Source organism: Prinia subflava, chromosome Z, assembly GCF_021018805.1.
Source record: "Prinia subflava isolate CZ2003 ecotype Zambia chromosome Z, Cam_Psub_1.2, whole genome shotgun sequence".
Taxonomy (NCBI): domain Eukaryota; kingdom Metazoa; phylum Chordata; class Aves; order Passeriformes; family Cisticolidae; genus Prinia; species Prinia subflava.
In genome coordinates, this window is record NC_086283.1 from 82397273 (window position 1) to 82415389 (window position 18117).

Below are 18117 nucleotides of genomic sequence, written 5' to 3' on the forward strand. Positions count from 1 at the left end.
CCACCGTCAGACAGCAAATCACACATGCTTCCCCCGACTCCCGATTAATTAATTAATTATGCAATTTATCAACGGAGCTATCCCTCCCTGGCTGCCTCATGGAGTTGGTCGTGCTGTACCCAGGCTGCCAGGTGAACAGCACAGCCAACCTGCCTGTTTTGGAGGGTTTTTTAAAAGAAAAAAGTCTCTGCTTCCCAGCAGAGACTTGAGCATCACTTCCACCTTCCAGGTGTAGCTGCTGGATGTGAATGAAAGCACTGACAGACAGATATGTAGATATCCAGGAAAGTGTAGCACCACGCTGCATGCAGAGCTCCCAGGTTGCTTTTCACACCTAGGTCCATCCCCTTTTTTTTCCCCCCAAATGAGGGACTGAGGTACAAAGAGGTTAATAAAAAATAAACCAACAATCTTTCTCCAAGCCACGTGGTGCACTGAGTCAGGGCTCAGAGGAGAGAGAAGGGCTCCCCAGCCCTGCTCCACACACACTGGCACTGCTGCTTCCTGAGGGGAAGGGGGGACATGCACACTGAGACTGGGACTGTGCCTTGGCATAAAAAAGCAGCCTGAAGAGTCGAGGGAAAACCAGAGACAGATGGGACAGAGGAATGGCTGTGGGAACAGAGCTGGAGCAGGCCCTGGGCTCCCCAAAACAGTACCATCCCTTGGGATCCGTGTTAGCCCCACAGACCAGAGCTGCAGATGCTCCCAACACTCACAACTCTTCACAGTGGCTGCAGCTTTTGGTCACTATTTTCTAGGCAACAAAAAAGAGACACAATGCAGTTTTTGTTCTGTGCCAGGCCCATGGGACACACCATGGGCCTGAGCCAGGGAAGTTTCCCAATGGCTCTCCCCTGCAAAGAAACACATGCACAACACTGGCAAAGCCCAAAGTGCAGAAAGATTGTGGAGTGCAGGATGAAAACTGCTCAGCTGAGCACTATGTCCTGTCACACTCAGCCCAGGGACACAGGGTCCAGAAATAAACCACCTGGAATAACTCATCTGGGAGAGCCAAGCAGGGCCCTATGACAACCTCTTTGGAGGGATGTGGGGCAAAACCTACTCCCCAGAACACCAGATTTCCCAAAGGCCTTGGACTAGGAGGCAACCCCTTCCTGGGGTTTTAAATCAGCAAACACAGCCCTGTCTGCTCTGGCATCAGCAGCATGATCTGCTTCCAAGGTCACCAGGCCCTAGACAGGCATTAACTCTGTAATCCCCAGTATGCTCGGAAGAACGGCAGCCAAACAATCAGCTTGAGGGCAATTGAGGAAGGCTGACAAGGACTGAAACAGTCAATGAAAAGAAGCAAGAGCATCTCCTGCCCTTCGGAAACTTGTCTTTGTGAATCTGAAATCTTTGGTGTAGCAGCCAGTCTGCCATGTCCAGGCAGCCAGCACTCCATGGCATCTCTGCAGTGACAAGGATGTACTTGCAGCTCTTCTGCTGAAAGTTTTGTTTAGTCTCTGGCAAGATAAGTGTGTCCTTTGATGATGCTACAGCTCTGCTGTTCCCTTTGCTCTCCCTGCTCTCCTGGGACCAACAGCCCACACATGGCAGAGGGGTGGCATGGAGGGGTGAAGAGAGGATGCCCAAGCCCCATGTGAGTGCTCTAACCATCAACAGTGGGCATGAGAAGTCTCAGCTGCACTGGAGTGACCAGTGAAGAGGAACAAGTCCCAGAGATGGAAGCCAAGGGGCCTGGGTGGCAGCTGTGGGGGACATCAAGGGCCAGTCCTACACTATCAGTGGCCACAGGGACTTCTGCCAGCACAAGCGCAGGAAAGCAGAAAGCTCATGACCAGGTTATGAGGTTACAAAAAGACTGATTTGAGCTCCAGCCTTGGGGTTTAGCAACATGTGTTATCCAGATTAACCTTACATTAATTGAAAATTTACTGGGTAACTGCTACCTTCACCCCCTTCCTCTCCCCATATTGATGCACCCCTCGTTCCTTCAGAAGCAAATGGCCACCAGGGAGTCAGCTTTCAGCAGATAACCTATTCTTAAGGGTGTGACTGCCAAAGCCCATTTTAATTGTGTGCTGATGCATTCCTGTAGCTCCTAGCTTCCTTCGCTGTTTGCCACTACCCCTTCCTTGTCCTAGCACTGTGTTGTGCATCCGGGCAGTGAGGCAGGCCAGGTTGTGATGCCAGCTACAAACCAGTCCCTGGTTGTGTCAGGTGAAACTGAGCAGGACCACAGAGCAAAGGACATGAGAGGCTGAGGTAGCAGAGCCAGCCAGCACAGCCAGCAGATCAGGAGCAGGACAGGCAATGGAAACCTAATATTAGAACAGTTTAAGCCTCCCTAGAATTGCATCTGAACACCTGAGCAGGCATTTTGCAGGGTAAAATATAAAATTCCACCTGCCCTCAAGAGCCACAGCAACTGGGCACTTGGGAAAAATGGCAAGAAATTAAATAATGAGAGAGATTTTCCCAGGGACTCTGCAAAGCAGAGAGGAAGAGCCTAGAGTTAAGCTAACAGTCTGCAATAAGGATCTCAAACAGGACAGTCATGGTGCATGAGTTAAAAATTAATGGGATCAGGCAAACATCATTGCAGAAATCCCAGATAAGCAGTCCTTGGCTCTTTCCAGAGAGGAAATAAACAAAAGGTTTCATAGTACCAAGTAATGTCACACAGTGGTTCAGGGCAGTACGGAATCCCAGCTCCAATGGAAACTGCAGTTTCCAATTAAATTCCAAACTCCAATGGAATCGAGCTGGGATGTGGCCAGGCACCATGGTCACCACCCTCTACCTGTGCCCATAAAGAAAGAAACACCATGTCTCCTGTCTGTGAGCAGTCAAGGGCATGTTTGGCATAGCTTACTTGTGGCATGAAGTCTCACAGAGAATGCCAAGGCCAAGAGGGAGACAAGCCCCAAACACAGGATCGTGGATGTGACTGACTGTGTCTGGTCCATACCACACACAGACACCGGTAAGTTAAACCACTTCCCAAACGAATTAGTGCCTGCTCCATGCTTTCAAGTAGTTGTTCCCAGGCTCTGGAGCCCACACCAAGGCTACTCTTGCAGCTGGGACAGCTACTCCATGTTCCCCTTTCCTGCTGGCCAGGCCCAGTGTAGGTGTGAGCCCATATTCTGTCACTACATACTCCTGCATCTTAACTGTTCACAGTAAACAGCCAGCATCCAGCAGCACACACCCAGGAAGAGATCAAGAGCCTTGGCTGCTATCACCCAGCCCACAGGGACTCTGACAGGTTGAGAACAGAAGTGGAGAATTTCTTGGTCAAGCACATAGTTATCCCTGCTACCACTGGCCCAAGCTAAGCCTGCTATACAAACCAGCCCAGAGCGCTCCTCACTGCATTTCACAGGGCTGAGAATCATGAAAGTGGGATTGAGTGTAGGGCAAGAGAGGCCTCACTACAGAGCAACTGACTGACTTTACAGAGGAGTAGCTGCCACCGAGGCTCCAGGAACCATCTGCATGGAACCATGTACAGTGTGATTCTAGCATGAAAACCGAGCACGTGAAAGCAAGTGGTGGCTATGGGACATTCCCTCCCCTTCCAAACTCCTCTCCCCTCCTCAGCAGGCCCCATCCCATGAGTTTTTGCACAGTCAAGGTGACACCTTGCTGGCCACTGAAGCCTATCAGCTGCACATTGTGGCAGGTGTCAGGAAAGTAGCAGCAAGACCCCCATTGGTGTTTCTCCAGCACTTCAGGATTCTTGCTCCTTGGGCTCCGGCAGCAGAGGCCTCCTGCTGCCAGCAAAGGCCCAGCGAGAGCTCTGACTTCTCCTGCTGAGAAACACCATCCCCGTGAGCCAGGAACAGTTGGCTCCAGTCCTTTTGTTCAGCACAGCCGCAGGGAGCTGGGGATAATCCCTGACTGCTGTCAGCAGGCACTCGTTTGCTGGTGGCCCATGTATCCCTCCCAGCCCGAGGGAGGCAAGGAGACAACCCCAGCCTCGGCCAACGAGCAGGTCAGGCTCCTCGGGTCTCCAAGGCTACCTCAGCCGAAGCTGCTTGAACCAGGAGCTGACGGCACAGTCCACACGCATCACCAGCGAGATCCCCAGCAAGAGGCAAATGCTGCTCACCACAAAGCCCAGTGACTCAAAGAGGAACCTGCAGGCACAACAGATGCAGTTAAGGATACAACAGCCAGCAGGACTACAAAGACAGGCTGCTACCTGCCAGCTCACTGATTTTCCTGACAATGACAGGCTGGTAGCATCCCACATCCTAAACCTGAATTACATTCACTCCCCAGAAGCTGCTGCCTGAAACCTATAAGCCAAGCACTCATCTGGTTTAGAGGCCACGCAGGACCTGTTGGCTCAGGGACTGTGGGGATTGTGAATCCCTCAGAGGCTGAGGCCACCCTTTACAGCAACTAGTTCAAAGATTTGCTGGTTCACTGTTTCTGGGTTTATCACTTCTGGTCTTGTATACTTACCTTTGGCTCTCTGACTACAACATTCTCAGCTTCCAGGTGGGCTCTGTATGTCCTTGGAAATTAAGATGAGGAGAAACTTCTAGGCTCTAGCTCAAGTCTAGCTTCTGAATTTCAAGCAGGAATTAGTTAGGGACACTCCTACAACCAGTACTAGGTAGTGAGTCAGAAGATCAATCACAGGATCTCTTCCAACATGTCTGTGAACTCTAGTCAGGGATATGAGTGTTAACCCAGTGTCAGAGCAACTCCTAGGACTTACTTTGGGGCAAAGACCTTCCAAACCATGAGGTGTCTCCTGAGGATCATAGCTGCACAAACACAGGCCAGAAGCTGTGGGGAAGATCAGGAAAAACAAGTTACAGGTGACTCTGGAGAGACCTCCTGGGCACTAGGTTCACATCTGAAGGTGGTGCTAAACTGCACATGCCTGGGAGGCTGGCACAGCACAGATCAGGAATGAGCATCCTGAAGAGGACTCCCTTCCACGATGTCTTCAAGTCAGGAAATACAAGTAGCTTGGGGTACATGCAGGCCCTTGTGGAGCCAGGCTGGGGCAGCACAGGGGAGGGCTCACACTGTGGCTAATCTGACCTACAATTTCACTAAAAGGGGCACCACTGCTCTCCTGATGAAGGGCTTGCCCCTTCCCTTGCACTGTCTCTGATCTGACAACACAGGAGAATGAATTAAAGAGATAAGGCTCAGAAAACTATTCCTTTCTTTCACAGGATTAAAATTTCTGGTGTTTAGCTCCCTGAATCATCACAGCACATATGAAAACCAGAGCTGGTGTGAAATAGGAATGCTAAGGAAGACAGGGAGGAGGATTACAACCCTGCAGCTCCTGAGCAGACATTCCCACTCTGGGCATATGGGTATGAAAAGCATCCTAACCCGTATGGCAGCTTCCATGCTGGAGCCCTTCCCAAAGCACAGAGCAAACAGCGTGGCTAAGAATGGACCTGTTCTTCCACCTGCAACCAGACACTCCACCCCTGGGCCTGGCTGTGTCTTGGCTGACCCCCTTCTCTCATCAGAATGTCCCACAGTTATCATAGCACACCAATTTCCTCCTAGACAGCCCTTCCCACAGCCACCCTGCCTCTGCCCGTACCTGTGCCCCAAGGACAAAGAGGTACTTCAATCCCAGCTGCAACAGAGCAGTGGAGAACTCCTCTGGAGACTCCCGGAGCCTCATTTCCATCATGTGTTCCTCCACCTCCTGCAGCTCCTCACGGGACTCCTTCTTGGGCTTCCTCCTCTGTGAAGTGGACATCTCACACACAAAAGGCCACAGCAGGAGCAGCGGGCAGCCAACTACCTCAAAGACAAAGGCATATGGAATTATCAGAGCCCAGGAGGTGAGAAGGACTCTAGGCTCTACCACCCTGCCCTGGATGTGCAGGAGGCACATACCCCAGCTCCAGGCCAGGCTGCTGGGGACCCACAAGGGGACCAGCGAGGACGCTGTTGCTCAGCTGGTGCTGGAGCCTTTATTGCCTCACGATGAATTTGCAGAGCCCCAGGCAAGGCACTGCAGTGAGCTGTGTCTGCTTGGGCTCCACAGCCCAGAAGAAACTGATTTACCTGCAAAGAGGATATGGGAGGCAAAGGTGTTGGCGCCCACCAGGACAGCGGGCAGGAGGTTCGTGTTGTGGTCAAGGTGAAAGCCAACAAAGGCTGCATTCCAGTGGATGGCTGGGAAGATAGGCTGGTGGCCTGTGGAATAGAAGAACTGTGAAGCAGCAAGGAGCCAGGAGATGACTGCGTACCATGGCACTGAAAACAGCTCTGAGAGTAAAAGACAAAAACAGAGGCAGAGGGTGGGTATATTAGAATAGAGGAACAAGACAGATTCATGGTCAAAAAAAGCCTAGTGACCTTTTTTTCCCTTTCCATGTTGGCTCTTTTAAGAGACAGGAAACAGTCCAGCCCCCTCCACAGATACAGCAAGGGGCCAGCATTATTCCCTCTGCTGGTGCCAGTAGCCTTTCTACTGCACTCTGTCAGCACCAGAGGGGTTTGATGACTGTTCACACCGTGGAAAGAACAAAGCTCCTTTACCTGACCCAAAACACTCCTCCTCCTCCCACATTCACATCCCTGCTGCATGCATCTTTCTTCTACTTGAGGATTTAAGCAGCTCTAAAAAAGCTAAGATTATCCTGAGGATCAGTGCACCACTATTTCCTAAGACTAGACACTAGATCCTGCTTCTCCCACTGGAACTAAGGCAAGGTCACTGCAGGTGAGGCCCAGGTCACACATCTAGCTGCTGCTCTACTAAGCTCAGACTCACCAGCATCTCCAGCAAGGCTTCTGGCACAGGTGTGGATGTGCAGAAGCACAAAGGCCTCCACGAAGAGGAGCAGGAAGGCAAAGCTCAGCCGCTCAGTGTGCAGAAGCATCAAGAGGAAGCCCAGGAGGGTGAGGGCTATGACCAGGGCTGCTGAGTACACGCTGCCCAGCCCGTACGCTGCAACAGTGGCCCTGCAGCTACCCCGCTCCAGCCGGCTCTTCTGAGACTCCTGCATCCTCTTGTAGATCTGAGGGATGACGTGGAGGAAGTCGACTTCAGAGCCGGGCACCCCCAGGTAGGGCGTGACAATGGATCCTGCAGACTCCCGTGTGTCCTTCGCGAACACCGTCATGGGATTGCACAGCAGGAGCAGCAGTCCCATGGATGCTAGTCCATAGACAGCCCTGGGAAAGACAACAACTGCAACCTGCACCAGCTCCTGCAGCTTGCCAAGGGAGTCATCAGCGCTGGAGGCAACGGCCCAGTAGCAGGCAATGCAGATGACCACTAGTGGGAAACCCCAGCGCACAAAGAGCACGAGAGGGTCCGAACTGTTGAGGTTGCCGTAGTGCCTTAGCCAGCTCTGCACTGCATACACCAGCCCAGCCAGCAAGGCAACGCACAGGAGGTAGAAGAGATTCTTGGCCCGCGTGTTTCTCAGGCTGGCAAGTGGGGAGAGGAAAACAGAGGGCCGGCACTGAGGGATTTCTTCGCGGCACTGGTGGAAGAAACTGGAGAGGCGCACGCAGACCAGCAGCATGGCCACGAGGCACAGCAAGTACCAGATCTCTCTCCGGTAAGAAGAAAAGCCAAGGAGCTGCTGCTTGGGACCTTCTGGCACAGTCAGGCGACCATCCCAGTGGAGCTTCCCTACCAGCAACATGACCAGCGAGGCCAGCAGGAATGGGGCCACCCGTGCCTCGGCCACAACAAAGCTGTCAGAGAACATGGCTCCACAGCGGAAGAACAGAATGCCCATGGGGAAGGCCAGCCCCAGCCATGCTCGCAGCCTCTGCCTCAGGCCACCACTGGCCAAGGGTGGCTGGCTGCCTGTCAAACGCGCTCTCTTGAGATGCTGGCCCCACCAGTGCCAGAAAAAACCCAGCTGAGAAACAGCGGCTGCCCATGACGACACCAGGAGCAGATCCAGCCCCTCCTGGGTGAAAATGTGGACCAGCCACAGCACAGCAGCCCCCACAGGGCCCCAGAAGAGTGGGTACAGGAGGCAGCTGCGACAGAAAGATTGTGAGGATGCAGCCAGCTCTGAGGCCATGTAGCAGAGCAAGCAGGAGGAAGCAATAAGGACACAGCCCCCCACCATACGCAGGGGGTGGAAGCGAGCCCAGGACTGGGTGCACACAGCCCGTGCCTCCCGCAAGTAGTGCTGGAAGCGACTGATGAGGCTTCCCAGCCTTGGCTCGAGCTCCGGAGGCACCTGGGTCCCCTGCACCTGGGTCAGGAGCTGCGTGTGCTCCTCCACAGCACTGGAAAAGAGCTCCTGCAGGTGCTGGAGCTGGTCTGGTGGCAGGTCTTGAGCCACCAGCGAGTAGGACTGCAGGAAGCGATCCACCTACAGGAGAGAGGACACAGGATCAGACAGTAGCACTGGGAAAACTGGGAATGGGATTCACTGTTTCATGCTGCCCTTTCATAATAGAAACAACTCCAACTTACCAAACCCTGCCAGGGCTGACCTGTTCCCAGCTAGAGCTGGTCACACAAATGCAGGACGTCACCACCACTCAATCTCTCTGCCAAACTGACATCCCTCTCAAGGGATGCATGCATAGTGACAGCCACAATGACTCCTGCAGCTACACCTCTGCTAATGCTGTGCATCACAGAGTCCTTGGCAGCAGTAAGGTAAATGTCCTCCAGAAGGTCAATTCATTACCATTAATGACTTGTTAATCTGCACCCCACGTTGAGTTTTACAGTTTTGTCCGAGGTAAAACACCACATTAAAAAATTTATAGTGGATGAAACCAAACTGCTTCCCTTTCTTCAATACTAGTACATTAATACACTGCACCACAGCTTAAGGAAAGCTCATTCATTTTGCTTTCTACTTCAAGAGGACATGAACAGAGGTGGCTACGATCCCAAAGGCATAAAAGAAGCCTTACAGGAGCATTAGCAGGGTAGAGCATCTGCAGACACATCCATCTGCTTAGCAGTGTAGATCTGCTCCAGTCCTGAAATGCACCAGTAACTTCACAAAGCTTCCATTTGCCTCACAGCAGTCAGAATCAATCTGTCTCTGCCCACAGATGGCAGACATGTGCACTCGTCTCTCACAGGCCTCCCTGGAATGCCATGGCTTCTTCAACACCACTGTTATCGAGCCAGAAACCTCCTCAAACAATGAGTGCAAATATTTAAACAGGCACGACTTGATAACGCTAATTCCTAACAAATCATGATTGATATCCTCAGTGATTAATGGACACTAAAATACAGTATAACCTTTAAACGTCAGAGCACTCTGCTGCTCTATAATTACCGAGCTGAGTATTTCTGTCTTCCCATCAGCAATCATTTTCTCCCGCTCCTCACTGGCTTGCACCAGTGGTGTCCAGCTGGTACTCCAAGGAGCTGGCTGGGCACTGGAGGAGTTATTCCTGTGCTCCCAGCAATACAGAGTCCCTCAAAGGTAGACTGGCCCTTAGCAGAGACACATACCTTGCAAAACCTGTGGCAAATGTGGCTCTGTAGCATGACCAGAGCACCAAGAGACGGCCCTCATGTCATCCATAGAGGTTCTCACTTAGCCTGCTCCACTGCCTAGGCTTCTTTTATACCTAGTGTAGAGATTCTCATTCAAATTTTGTCAATCTGCTCCTGGGGTTCTGTATTTTGTTGTACTTTGTGTAAATTGCTCCTTCAGTATCCTACTTTAGTATTATCTGTTATGTGGTTATTTTTTTAATTTGGTCTTCCATTCCTGTTTTTCTTCTTTCACTAATCTAGAACAGTTTTTTTGTTTTTTTGTTCTCCTTCAAAACTGAAGCAACATCAAAATCTCCACTTTTACTCTCAAATCTCCAACCAGGACATTAGCCTCTGGTCATCTTCAGACTTAAAGAACCTGTGTCCCCTATTACCTAATCCACTTCTGACCATCTGGGTGCAACCACCCTCCACCTTCCCAGACAGTATTTTTGTTGGGGGTTAGATTTGGTTTTGGTTTTTTTTTCCCTCTTCTCACAGAATTTTTTCCCATAAGTTTCCAAGAAGCCTTAATGACTACTTAGCCAGGACAAAAAGAGTGCTTGAGGGATATAGCAGCACGAAGCTACACCTATTGTTTTTGAGTCCCTGGGAGTGTCCCTCAGACGGGAGAGATGATTAGCTTTGGGGAAAGGCAAAAAGACAGATCTGGGGGAGGGGGAGGCACTCTTGCTCTCAGCGCCGAGGAGGACGGTCAGGCTGCACTCTGCCTCTGCCTCGTCCTGGGAAAATCTATCGTCATCTGCTGTGTACCCGGGAATCCTGAACTCGCTTTCTCCAGCCTCTCCCCCCACCGCCGCTGCTTCTTCGGACCTTTGAGGCTCTCCTGCTACTCTGTAGCCCTGCACTGCCCAGCCCTGCCGGGACACCCCTGCTGTTCCAGCTGCCAGCGCAGAGCTCATCTCATCCACCAGCCCGGGACTTTTCCTTCCTTCCAGTTCGGCCTCTCGGAGTCCTGCAGGGGCACCCAGATCAAACTGCTCTGGGCTTTTGTAAAAGAAAGCCCTCAAGGTTCTTGGTTCTGTTTATTATTGATGCTGTAGTTGTTGTTTGTTTGTCGTTTTGTCATATATACTAGTAAAGAACTGTTATTCCTACCCCCATACCTCTGCCTGAAAGCTCCTTTAATTTTCCTTTTAATTGGAATAATTTGGAGGGAGGGGATTTGAATTCTCCATCTCTAGGGAGGTCCTGCCCCTTCCTAGCAGATATCTGTCTTTCAAACCAAGACAATTTTCCATACCACAGGACTAAAGTAGAACATCATTTTTCTTTAAGAAAAATGGTGCTGTCTTTTACTGGAGCAAACACTGCAAGGATATAACGCTTCTAAGTAAGCTCCCCATGAAGATAACAGCCTGTTGTCATCTCAACCCCACCTAACCCCACCTAAAAGAGATTTGTCCTTAAAAACCCATTCCTTCTCCCCTCTAGTCAAATGGGAGGCCTACCACAGGCCATACCTGTTTGGCATTGATGTGATAGACTGAGAGCTGCTGCAAGGCTGCAGACACAGCGTCACCGTCCCCAGCGAACATATCGGCCATCACCTCCCCAATATTACTGTAGGGGATGGGCACCCCCAGCAGCAACGCCACAGTGGGCACCAGGTTCACTTGGGGAATGGTCTCAGGCTCCTGGAGAGACAGGGGAGGAATCAGAAATTCAGAGAGAACACAGCAGTGCAGCTTTTCACTCATGTGAGAGGACGGTGGGAAAGACATCCCTGTTCAAAGGTCAATCCAGGCAGAGGCACAGCTCTGCTTTTCCCAAGGGTCCTGTGGTGAGAAGTATGACTGCTGGGAGCTGTAGGTTGATGGGGAAGGCACTGGCTGTCCAACACCTCACCTGGCCCCACACAAACACCCTTCACAGCTGTAGTGACCTGAATATGTGTTCCAAACACTTCAGCCCTCTGCATTCTGTGTCAGCCCTTCCACTGCTCTCTCGACACAAGGTGACAGACCTCCCACTCTTCTCAATCAAGGTGAAAAGGCTGGAAAGCAGCACCACAGAAGGAGACCTGGAGGTCCTGGTTGATGACAAGTTGAATGTGACTCAGCAGTGCCCTTGGCCAACTCTGTCCTGAGGGCATCAGGCCCAGCACTGCCAGCCGGGCAAGGGAGGGGACTGTCCCGCTCTGCTCTGCACTGGGGTTGCTTCAAGTGCTGGGGGCAGTTTTAGGTACCAAAAGGAAGAAGTTAAGCTATTAGGAAGCATCCAAATGACAGCCAGGAGATTGATGAAGGATCTGGGGGGGAAGCCATGTGACAAGTGGCTGAGGTCATTTGGTCTGCTCAGCCAGGAGAAGAGGAGACTGAGGGACGACCTCCTGCTGGTCTTCAACATCCTAGTGAGGGGAAGAAGTGGGTCAGGCACTGATTTCTTCTCTGTTACCAGTAACAGGACCCGAGGGAATGGCCTGAAGTTGTGTCAGGGAGGTTTAAGCCGGATAGTAGGAAAAGGTTCCTCATCCAGAGGACAGTTGGGCACTGCAACAGGCTCCTGAGGGAAGTGGTCACAGCACCAAGCCCAAAAGAGTTCAAGATATGTTTGGACAATGTTCTTAGGAACATGGTGTGACCCTTGGGGTGTTCTGTGTAGGGCCAGGAGTTGGACTTGATGATCCTGATGCATCCCATCCAACTCAGTTTATTCCATGATTCTATGACAGAATCCCCATTCCTCTCAGTCAAAAAAATCCCAGTCAAACTGTCTCTCTGTAATACTAGGATGCAGTTTTCAAGCACCAACTTGGGCAGGGATAGCTAAGAGTCAGCTTCTCACCTCTGGAGGGCCACTGCCAAACAGGGGTGTCCTGCTGTACACAAACAGTGCTGCGTTGACTTCCTTCTCACTGTCACCACCATGGTCTCCAGTTTCTGTCATGCCGTGGTCCCCAGCCACCAGAAGAAGAGTGTCATTCCCCAGATGATCCACCAAGGACCTGTCACCAAGATAAGGAAGGTCAACTCCTCCATGGGCAAGGGTTCCACTAGCCTAGCTGGAAGAGGACTTCTCCCCAGCAAGCCTGCCCACACCACAGAGGTGAAGCCCACAAAGGAATATGAGCAAAACTGAATGCTGATGCAGAACTGTAACAAACCAGGGACCAGGGTGTTTTAAATTGTTGCTTTAAAGCCAAACTGAAAATTCAGAGCCCTAAGACAGAGCGGATCGATCTTGCTTGGGTCCCCAGCAAACAGTGCCTTCAGGGCTCTTGACAAAATGCAATTCAGAAAAAATGACAAAAACAAAATTTTAGGCTGCTTCTGTTTGGGTCATGTATCATGTTATGTGAGCCATCTTCCACTCCAAAGGAAAAAAGCAGGAATTAGTCTCTGAAGGATGGAGTAGGTATGACACAGTATATGCTGTGCTCTCAGATACACCAGGGCAAGTTACCAACTCCTTCTAGCTGCAGAACTTAAAGCAGTCCTAAGAATCAAAAGCTGCAGCATTTTGGGTTGAGACACACCTGCATAACTGAAATTTCTGATCCCATCCTGCCCTCTGACTCAAAGGTGCGGTTCATGGTTCTGTGTGGTAAATGCAGCAGCACTCATTCCCTAGCCAGGGTCCTCTGTCTGCTTCTCAAACATTAGCCAGACCTCAGTGAGACAATCTCCATGCTAAAGCTGGAAAGAGCGAGGCTCAGTTGCACTCCAGCTGCACTATTATCTCACGGTTTGTTAGAGAACCAAGACATAAAGGCAGCCTTACTCATGAAACCAAACCTCTCAACACTCATCTATGCAAGCAATACTGTCCATAGCTGGGGCCAGCTGCTGCTAGCCAAAGCTGTTTCCCATGTTAATAGGCGCAGTAGGCATTCCCTGTTGCCCTATGCATCTGTCAATTCCCTGGGAAGATCCCACCAGTCTGGCTGAAGGAAGAGGCCACCTAACAACCCCTCAGCACCACACTCATCACCTGAGCATCTCATTCATCTGCATGAGCTTCTTCGCCATCTCGGGATGGTCGGGTCCATGTTTGTGCCCACAGTGGTCCACGCCGAGAAAGTGAGCAATCAGCACATCCCACTCACCGCTGTCCACTGCAGAACAAAACCAAACTTAGCACACACGAACCTGGAATTCTAAGCCTGGATCCTCCTGCCAGAATTTCCTGGTTGCCTCTGGATATTGCTGTTTCTTCCCCTGCTGCCACTGTCACTGCCTGGTCTTGAAGAAATTGATGCAGTTTTTTTGTGAGGCATACCCTTGGCCAGAGGTTCCTGGGTGCAATGGCACAGGGACCTCAAAGCCTGGTAAACATCCCAGGATCCCTGGGGTTTTTTCCTCGTCCCCCAGGAGAGGAACAGTACAATGTCACTCAAGTAATCTTGAACTTACCTCAAACTGCCACAGACTGAGTTAAAACAAAGGTATGCTCAGAAAAAGGAGAACCCAGAACTCCCATCCTTCTCTGGAGATATTTTCAGTTGGACCCATCAATGTGCCACTCTGCATCCCACCCAGGATATGGGCATGACACACCAACACAGTCCCTAGTTAGAAAGTTACCCTGGCCTCTCCCCCCTGCTTCAGGGCCTTGACACATGAAAACCAACACACTTGAAGTTAAATGATGGACTGCAGCTCTCACACAAGGCACACAGACTTGCATGGGAAAGGCCACTGCGCCTCTTTTTTTGAATTTGCCTAGATTCATACACATAAGAATGGAAGTGCATTTCCCTTGGTGCCAGGACCTAAGGGAGGTGGAAATCACCTAAAATTCACAAACCAATTACATGCTTCCGCTTCTTCCCATGACTAGGAAGCACCAATGCTTTGCTGAGAGCAGTGCTGTGTCTCAGCCTCCTAATGTGTGCTTTCCCCAGAGCAATGTGCCTGCCTAGGCAGTCATGTTTCAAAGTTAAGCTGCTCCTTCTGCATCCCCCCAGTGTATTTATGACAGATGCAGAAGTCTAACCTCATCCCAAAAAGCTGAATTCCGTCCTAGACAAAGGAAAAGTATCTACAGAAAGGCTCCAAGAACTGGCTTATCTGTGGAAATCCAGCTAGAGACCTGTACTCCTTGGGCAGCAGTGTGTAACTGGCCAGTGCTGCTTTGTAACAGAAAAAATTCTTCAGCCCTACCTCAAATTTGCAGTAGGACTCCCACATTAGGCCAAGGTTTATCCACACCCTGGTGAAACAGCTGCTTACCGGTTGGATAGAGATGCTGCAGGATCCCATCATCCACAGTGTGAAGATCCTTCACATTAAAAGAAGGGAAAAAATACGAGCGGAAAAACTTCTTTGGGAAGAGTCCTTCCCATGTGTCATCACCCATGAAGACCACTCTCCTTCCTGAGCCAGACAGAAAGGAACCAATGAGAGGTGCAGCCCCCCTGAGTCACGCTGTTACCACAACAATCCAAAGAGCCTGGGCAGACCCAGGTCAGGGTCTGGAGCAATGGTGCCCCTCCAACTCATACCCAAAACTAAAATTTTCACTAAGAAAAATACCATCTGTCTGTAAATGACTTTGAATACAGGGAGGGACCAGCCTATGAGTATCTCTAAGCCTATGAGTGCCCCCTCACCAAATCCACTGCATAACCTCAGGACTTACTGCTGACCTGACATGTCACCTTTGCAGAAAGACTCGTGGGCCACCACAACACAAGTGGGTGCACGAGATGCAGCATGAAGCAGACAAAGCCTCACCCAAGGCCTGTGACCATGCTGCAAAATGCAAGGCAGCAGGTGATGGAGTAGAAGATGTGAGTCCTGAGTTCTGGCTTTTAAACACAATAGTGATGGTGTTCCAGACATGAAAAGTAGAAGGCAAAAGCACTGATGCTCCCCTCTGCCCTTGCTCTCCTTGCCCTGCCTGCCATCAACCAGCTGTGTTTCCACAGAGCCTCTTCAGCCTGGGAAGCCTCTCTTCTCTGAGAGTGCTACTCTGGCACAGGATCTACTGGTGCATTTTGCCTCAGATGATTTACTGCATTTGCTCACCTTGCTCACACAAAGTCATGTTGCATTAGCCCACTCTGAGCCTTGGGAGGAAGTCTCTCTGGGTAACAAACCACTGTGGCCTGTCCTCTTCCCGCTACTCCATTATCCCACTAAAACAAGGCCTTTACAGCCGCACTAAGCACCAAACTACAACGAAAATGGGATGAGGTTGCTGTCTCATGGCTGCAGGCAGCTGTCCAGGCAGGCTGGCTGCTTGAGGGACACCCCCACAGCACACCTGGCACCACCTGGCACACCTGGCTCCTCCCCTGTCACGTGCCTCACACCACAGGACGGACTGCCCTTGGCTTCCTACAGGCATTCCTGGGGGTGACCTTGGGACAAACACCATCACTGCAGCCACTTTCACCTGCTTTCTCCTCATCTTTGAAGATGATGAAAATGAGGCCATGGTCACAGCCACTTCTCACTCCCAAACCAAGTTGGAGATGCCCTGCCCTGCCTGCATGACAACCCCGCCCTAGGTAACTGTTGTTAAGCAGGGCAAAAGAATCAGCTCACAGGGTGGATCTGTTGTAAGCAGTGCCCTTCCCAGCGAGAAAGTAATCAAGGTTTTGAATACAAGTTAAACTGAGCAGAGGTTTGCACGTGCCCTGTGCCAGCGGGCTGCTGCCCTGCCCACACAGAGTCATAGAATCATAGAATGCTAAGAGGCTGGAAGGGACCTTAAAGATCATCCGGTTCCAAGCCCCCTCCCATGGGCAGGGACACTTCCCACTAGATCAGGTTGCTCAAGGCTTTATTCAACCTGGCCTTAAACACTGCCAGGGATGGCACATCTGCAAGCTCCCTGAGGATCTCATTCCAGTGTCTCACCACCCTCATAGTAAAGCATTTCTTCTTAATAGCTAACTTAAACTTCTCCTCTGTCAATTTTTACCCAATGCACCTCATTCTATCACTACAGTTCCTGACTAAGAATTCATTTCCAGCTTCTCTGTAGGCCCCCTTCAAGTACTGGAAGGCTGCTACAAGTTCTCTACACAACCTTCTCTTCTCCAGGCTAAACAGCCCCAGTCACAGAATCATCAAGGTGAAAGAGACCTTCAAAACTATCCAATCCAATAATCCACCCACCACTATAAACCCTAAACCCCACCACCCAGCACGAGATCCGAAAGCCTCTTAAGCACCTCCAGGGATGGTGACTCCACCATCTCCCTGGGCAACCTATTTCTATGCGTGTGAAAAACTGTTTTTTTATATCTCGCTTGAAACTCTCCAGCCTGAGCTAAAGGCCAGGAACTCACCGTTCTGCACCAGCTGTGCCAACAGGTTGTCCTCCTGGATGGCATAGGAGGCAAAGTTGCTGCCCACGTCGATGAAGGTGGGCAGCGAGCCGGTGGTGAGGCCCTTGATGCGCTGCATGGTGGCTGTGGGAGGGTCAGCTCGGAAGCGGTAGAGCCGGGCATGGCGGGGCTGGGAGGTGGCCAGATGGTGCAGGACACCCAGCTTGTTCTCGTAGGGCAGTGGACTGGCCTTGGCAGGGTCAAAGCGGGCGAACTCAAAATGGAGGGCGTCGATGATGACGAGCACGGCCTTGGAAAAGCGTTGGGGAGCCCAGCAGGACCCTGGTGGGAGGCTCTGCCTCTCCCAAGGTGGAGGCACGAGTGGGTCTGAGCAGGAACTGCTGCTGTCAAGCTCGATCCGGGTGAGCAGGAAGCCGCTCATGAAGAGCCCGATGCCAGCAAAAAAGAGAAAGCAAACCCAGGCCAGGAAAAGCACCACTGGCCACCGCTGCATCCTAGAGGAAAGGACAGGCAGGCTCAGCCCCCAGCTGAGCTCCACCTGGGTAGGCACTGCTCCCTACCAGCACCCATCTCTGGCCCAACACCCCTCACACCCACCCGTCCCGCAGTAACCTGCACCAGTCTGACCTGACTTGACTTGGTCCCACTCCGTGTCCTGGCAACTGCCCCACGCACCTCCTTGTACCCCCTTCCCACCGAGTCCTGCTCCCTCCCGACTGCCCAGCGCCTTCTCGGCACCCCCAGACCTTCCCCGGTACGCCCGTTCCCCTTCACATACCCCCCTGGGCCCTCGACTCCCGCACCACCCTTGTGTGCCCCGCGTCCCGGCCTCCCCTCCCGCCCCCCCAGCCCCTCACAGCCCTTCCCAGCCCTTTTTGCTCCCCCAGATCTCTCTCCCCTCCCGTCCCACCTGCGGCTCCCGGCGCCCGCCGCTCCCGGAAGCGCCGCGCGTGGCGACGACGGAGCTGGAGCGGCACCGCGGGGAGCGGCACGGGGAGGCAGCGCCCCCTGGCGGCCGGGAAGACCCAGCCGCCTTCCTTCCAGAGAGGCACATTCTGAACGGCGAAATTGTTTTAATCAATCAATTAATTAATCTACAGAGGCGCTCCCCGCCCTGTGGTGGGCGATGCTGTTCGCTGTAGAGAACGCACAGACCTGCAGTCTAGGGGCAGCTTCTGGGAGCTGACAGAGGGGATGTTGAGGGCAGCTCAGTTTCCTAGAGAGGTGATGCACTAGCACAGGCATCCTCGTAGGGGTGGGGGTCCCAAATTCTCAGAATTATAAAATGGTTTGGGTTGGAAAGACACCTTGAGGATCATCTAGTTCCTTGCCCCTTGCTGAAGGGCAGAGACACCTTCAACTTGACCAGCTTGCTCAGAGCCTCATCCAACCTGACCTT

General features: G+C 51.8%; 1 protein-coding gene across 2 annotated transcripts; it reads right to left on the reverse strand.

Annotated features, from left to right (window-relative positions):
* Positions 1 to 626: 626 nt before the first annotated feature.
* On the reverse strand, positions 627 to 17692 carry PIGO (phosphatidylinositol glycan anchor biosynthesis class O). 2 transcript variants are annotated; one of them, XM_063423616.1, is made up of 11 exons: positions 17629 to 17692; positions 16719 to 17212; positions 14650 to 14793; positions 13409 to 13532; positions 12263 to 12422; positions 10939 to 11112; positions 6746 to 8315; positions 6034 to 6165; positions 5561 to 5763; positions 4706 to 4776; positions 627 to 4115 (listed from the first exon to the last, which is right to left on the reverse strand). In XM_063423616.1, exons 2-11 carry the CDS (start codon positions 17209 to 17211, stop codon positions 3995 to 3997), a joined length of 3192 nt encoding a protein of 1063 aa, XP_063279686.1. In that variant the 5' UTR covers position 17212; positions 17629 to 17692; the 3' UTR covers positions 627 to 3994. The 2 variants fall into 2 exon arrangements, with proteins under 2 accessions (XP_063279686.1, XP_063279685.1); XM_063423615.1 differs by having other exon boundaries at positions 6034 to 6237.
* Between the last annotated feature and the right edge of the window lie 425 nt (positions 17693 to 18117).

Excerpts from the sequence above, each read along its gene's own strand:
- PIGO (XM_063423615.1), bottom strand. The coding sequence starts at position 17,211 with ATGCAGCGGTGGCCAGTGGTGCTTTTCCTGGCCTGGGTTTGCTTTCTC. Across the intron at positions 14,794-16,718 it reads GGCACAGCTGGTGCAGAACG|GAAGGAGAGTGGTCTTCATG; the intron begins GTGAGTTCCTGG and ends TGTCTGGCTCAG. Across the intron at positions 13,533-14,649 it reads GCAGCATCTCTATCCAACCG|TGGACAGCGGTGAGTGGGAT; the intron begins GTAAGCAGCTGT and ends TTTGTTCTGCAG.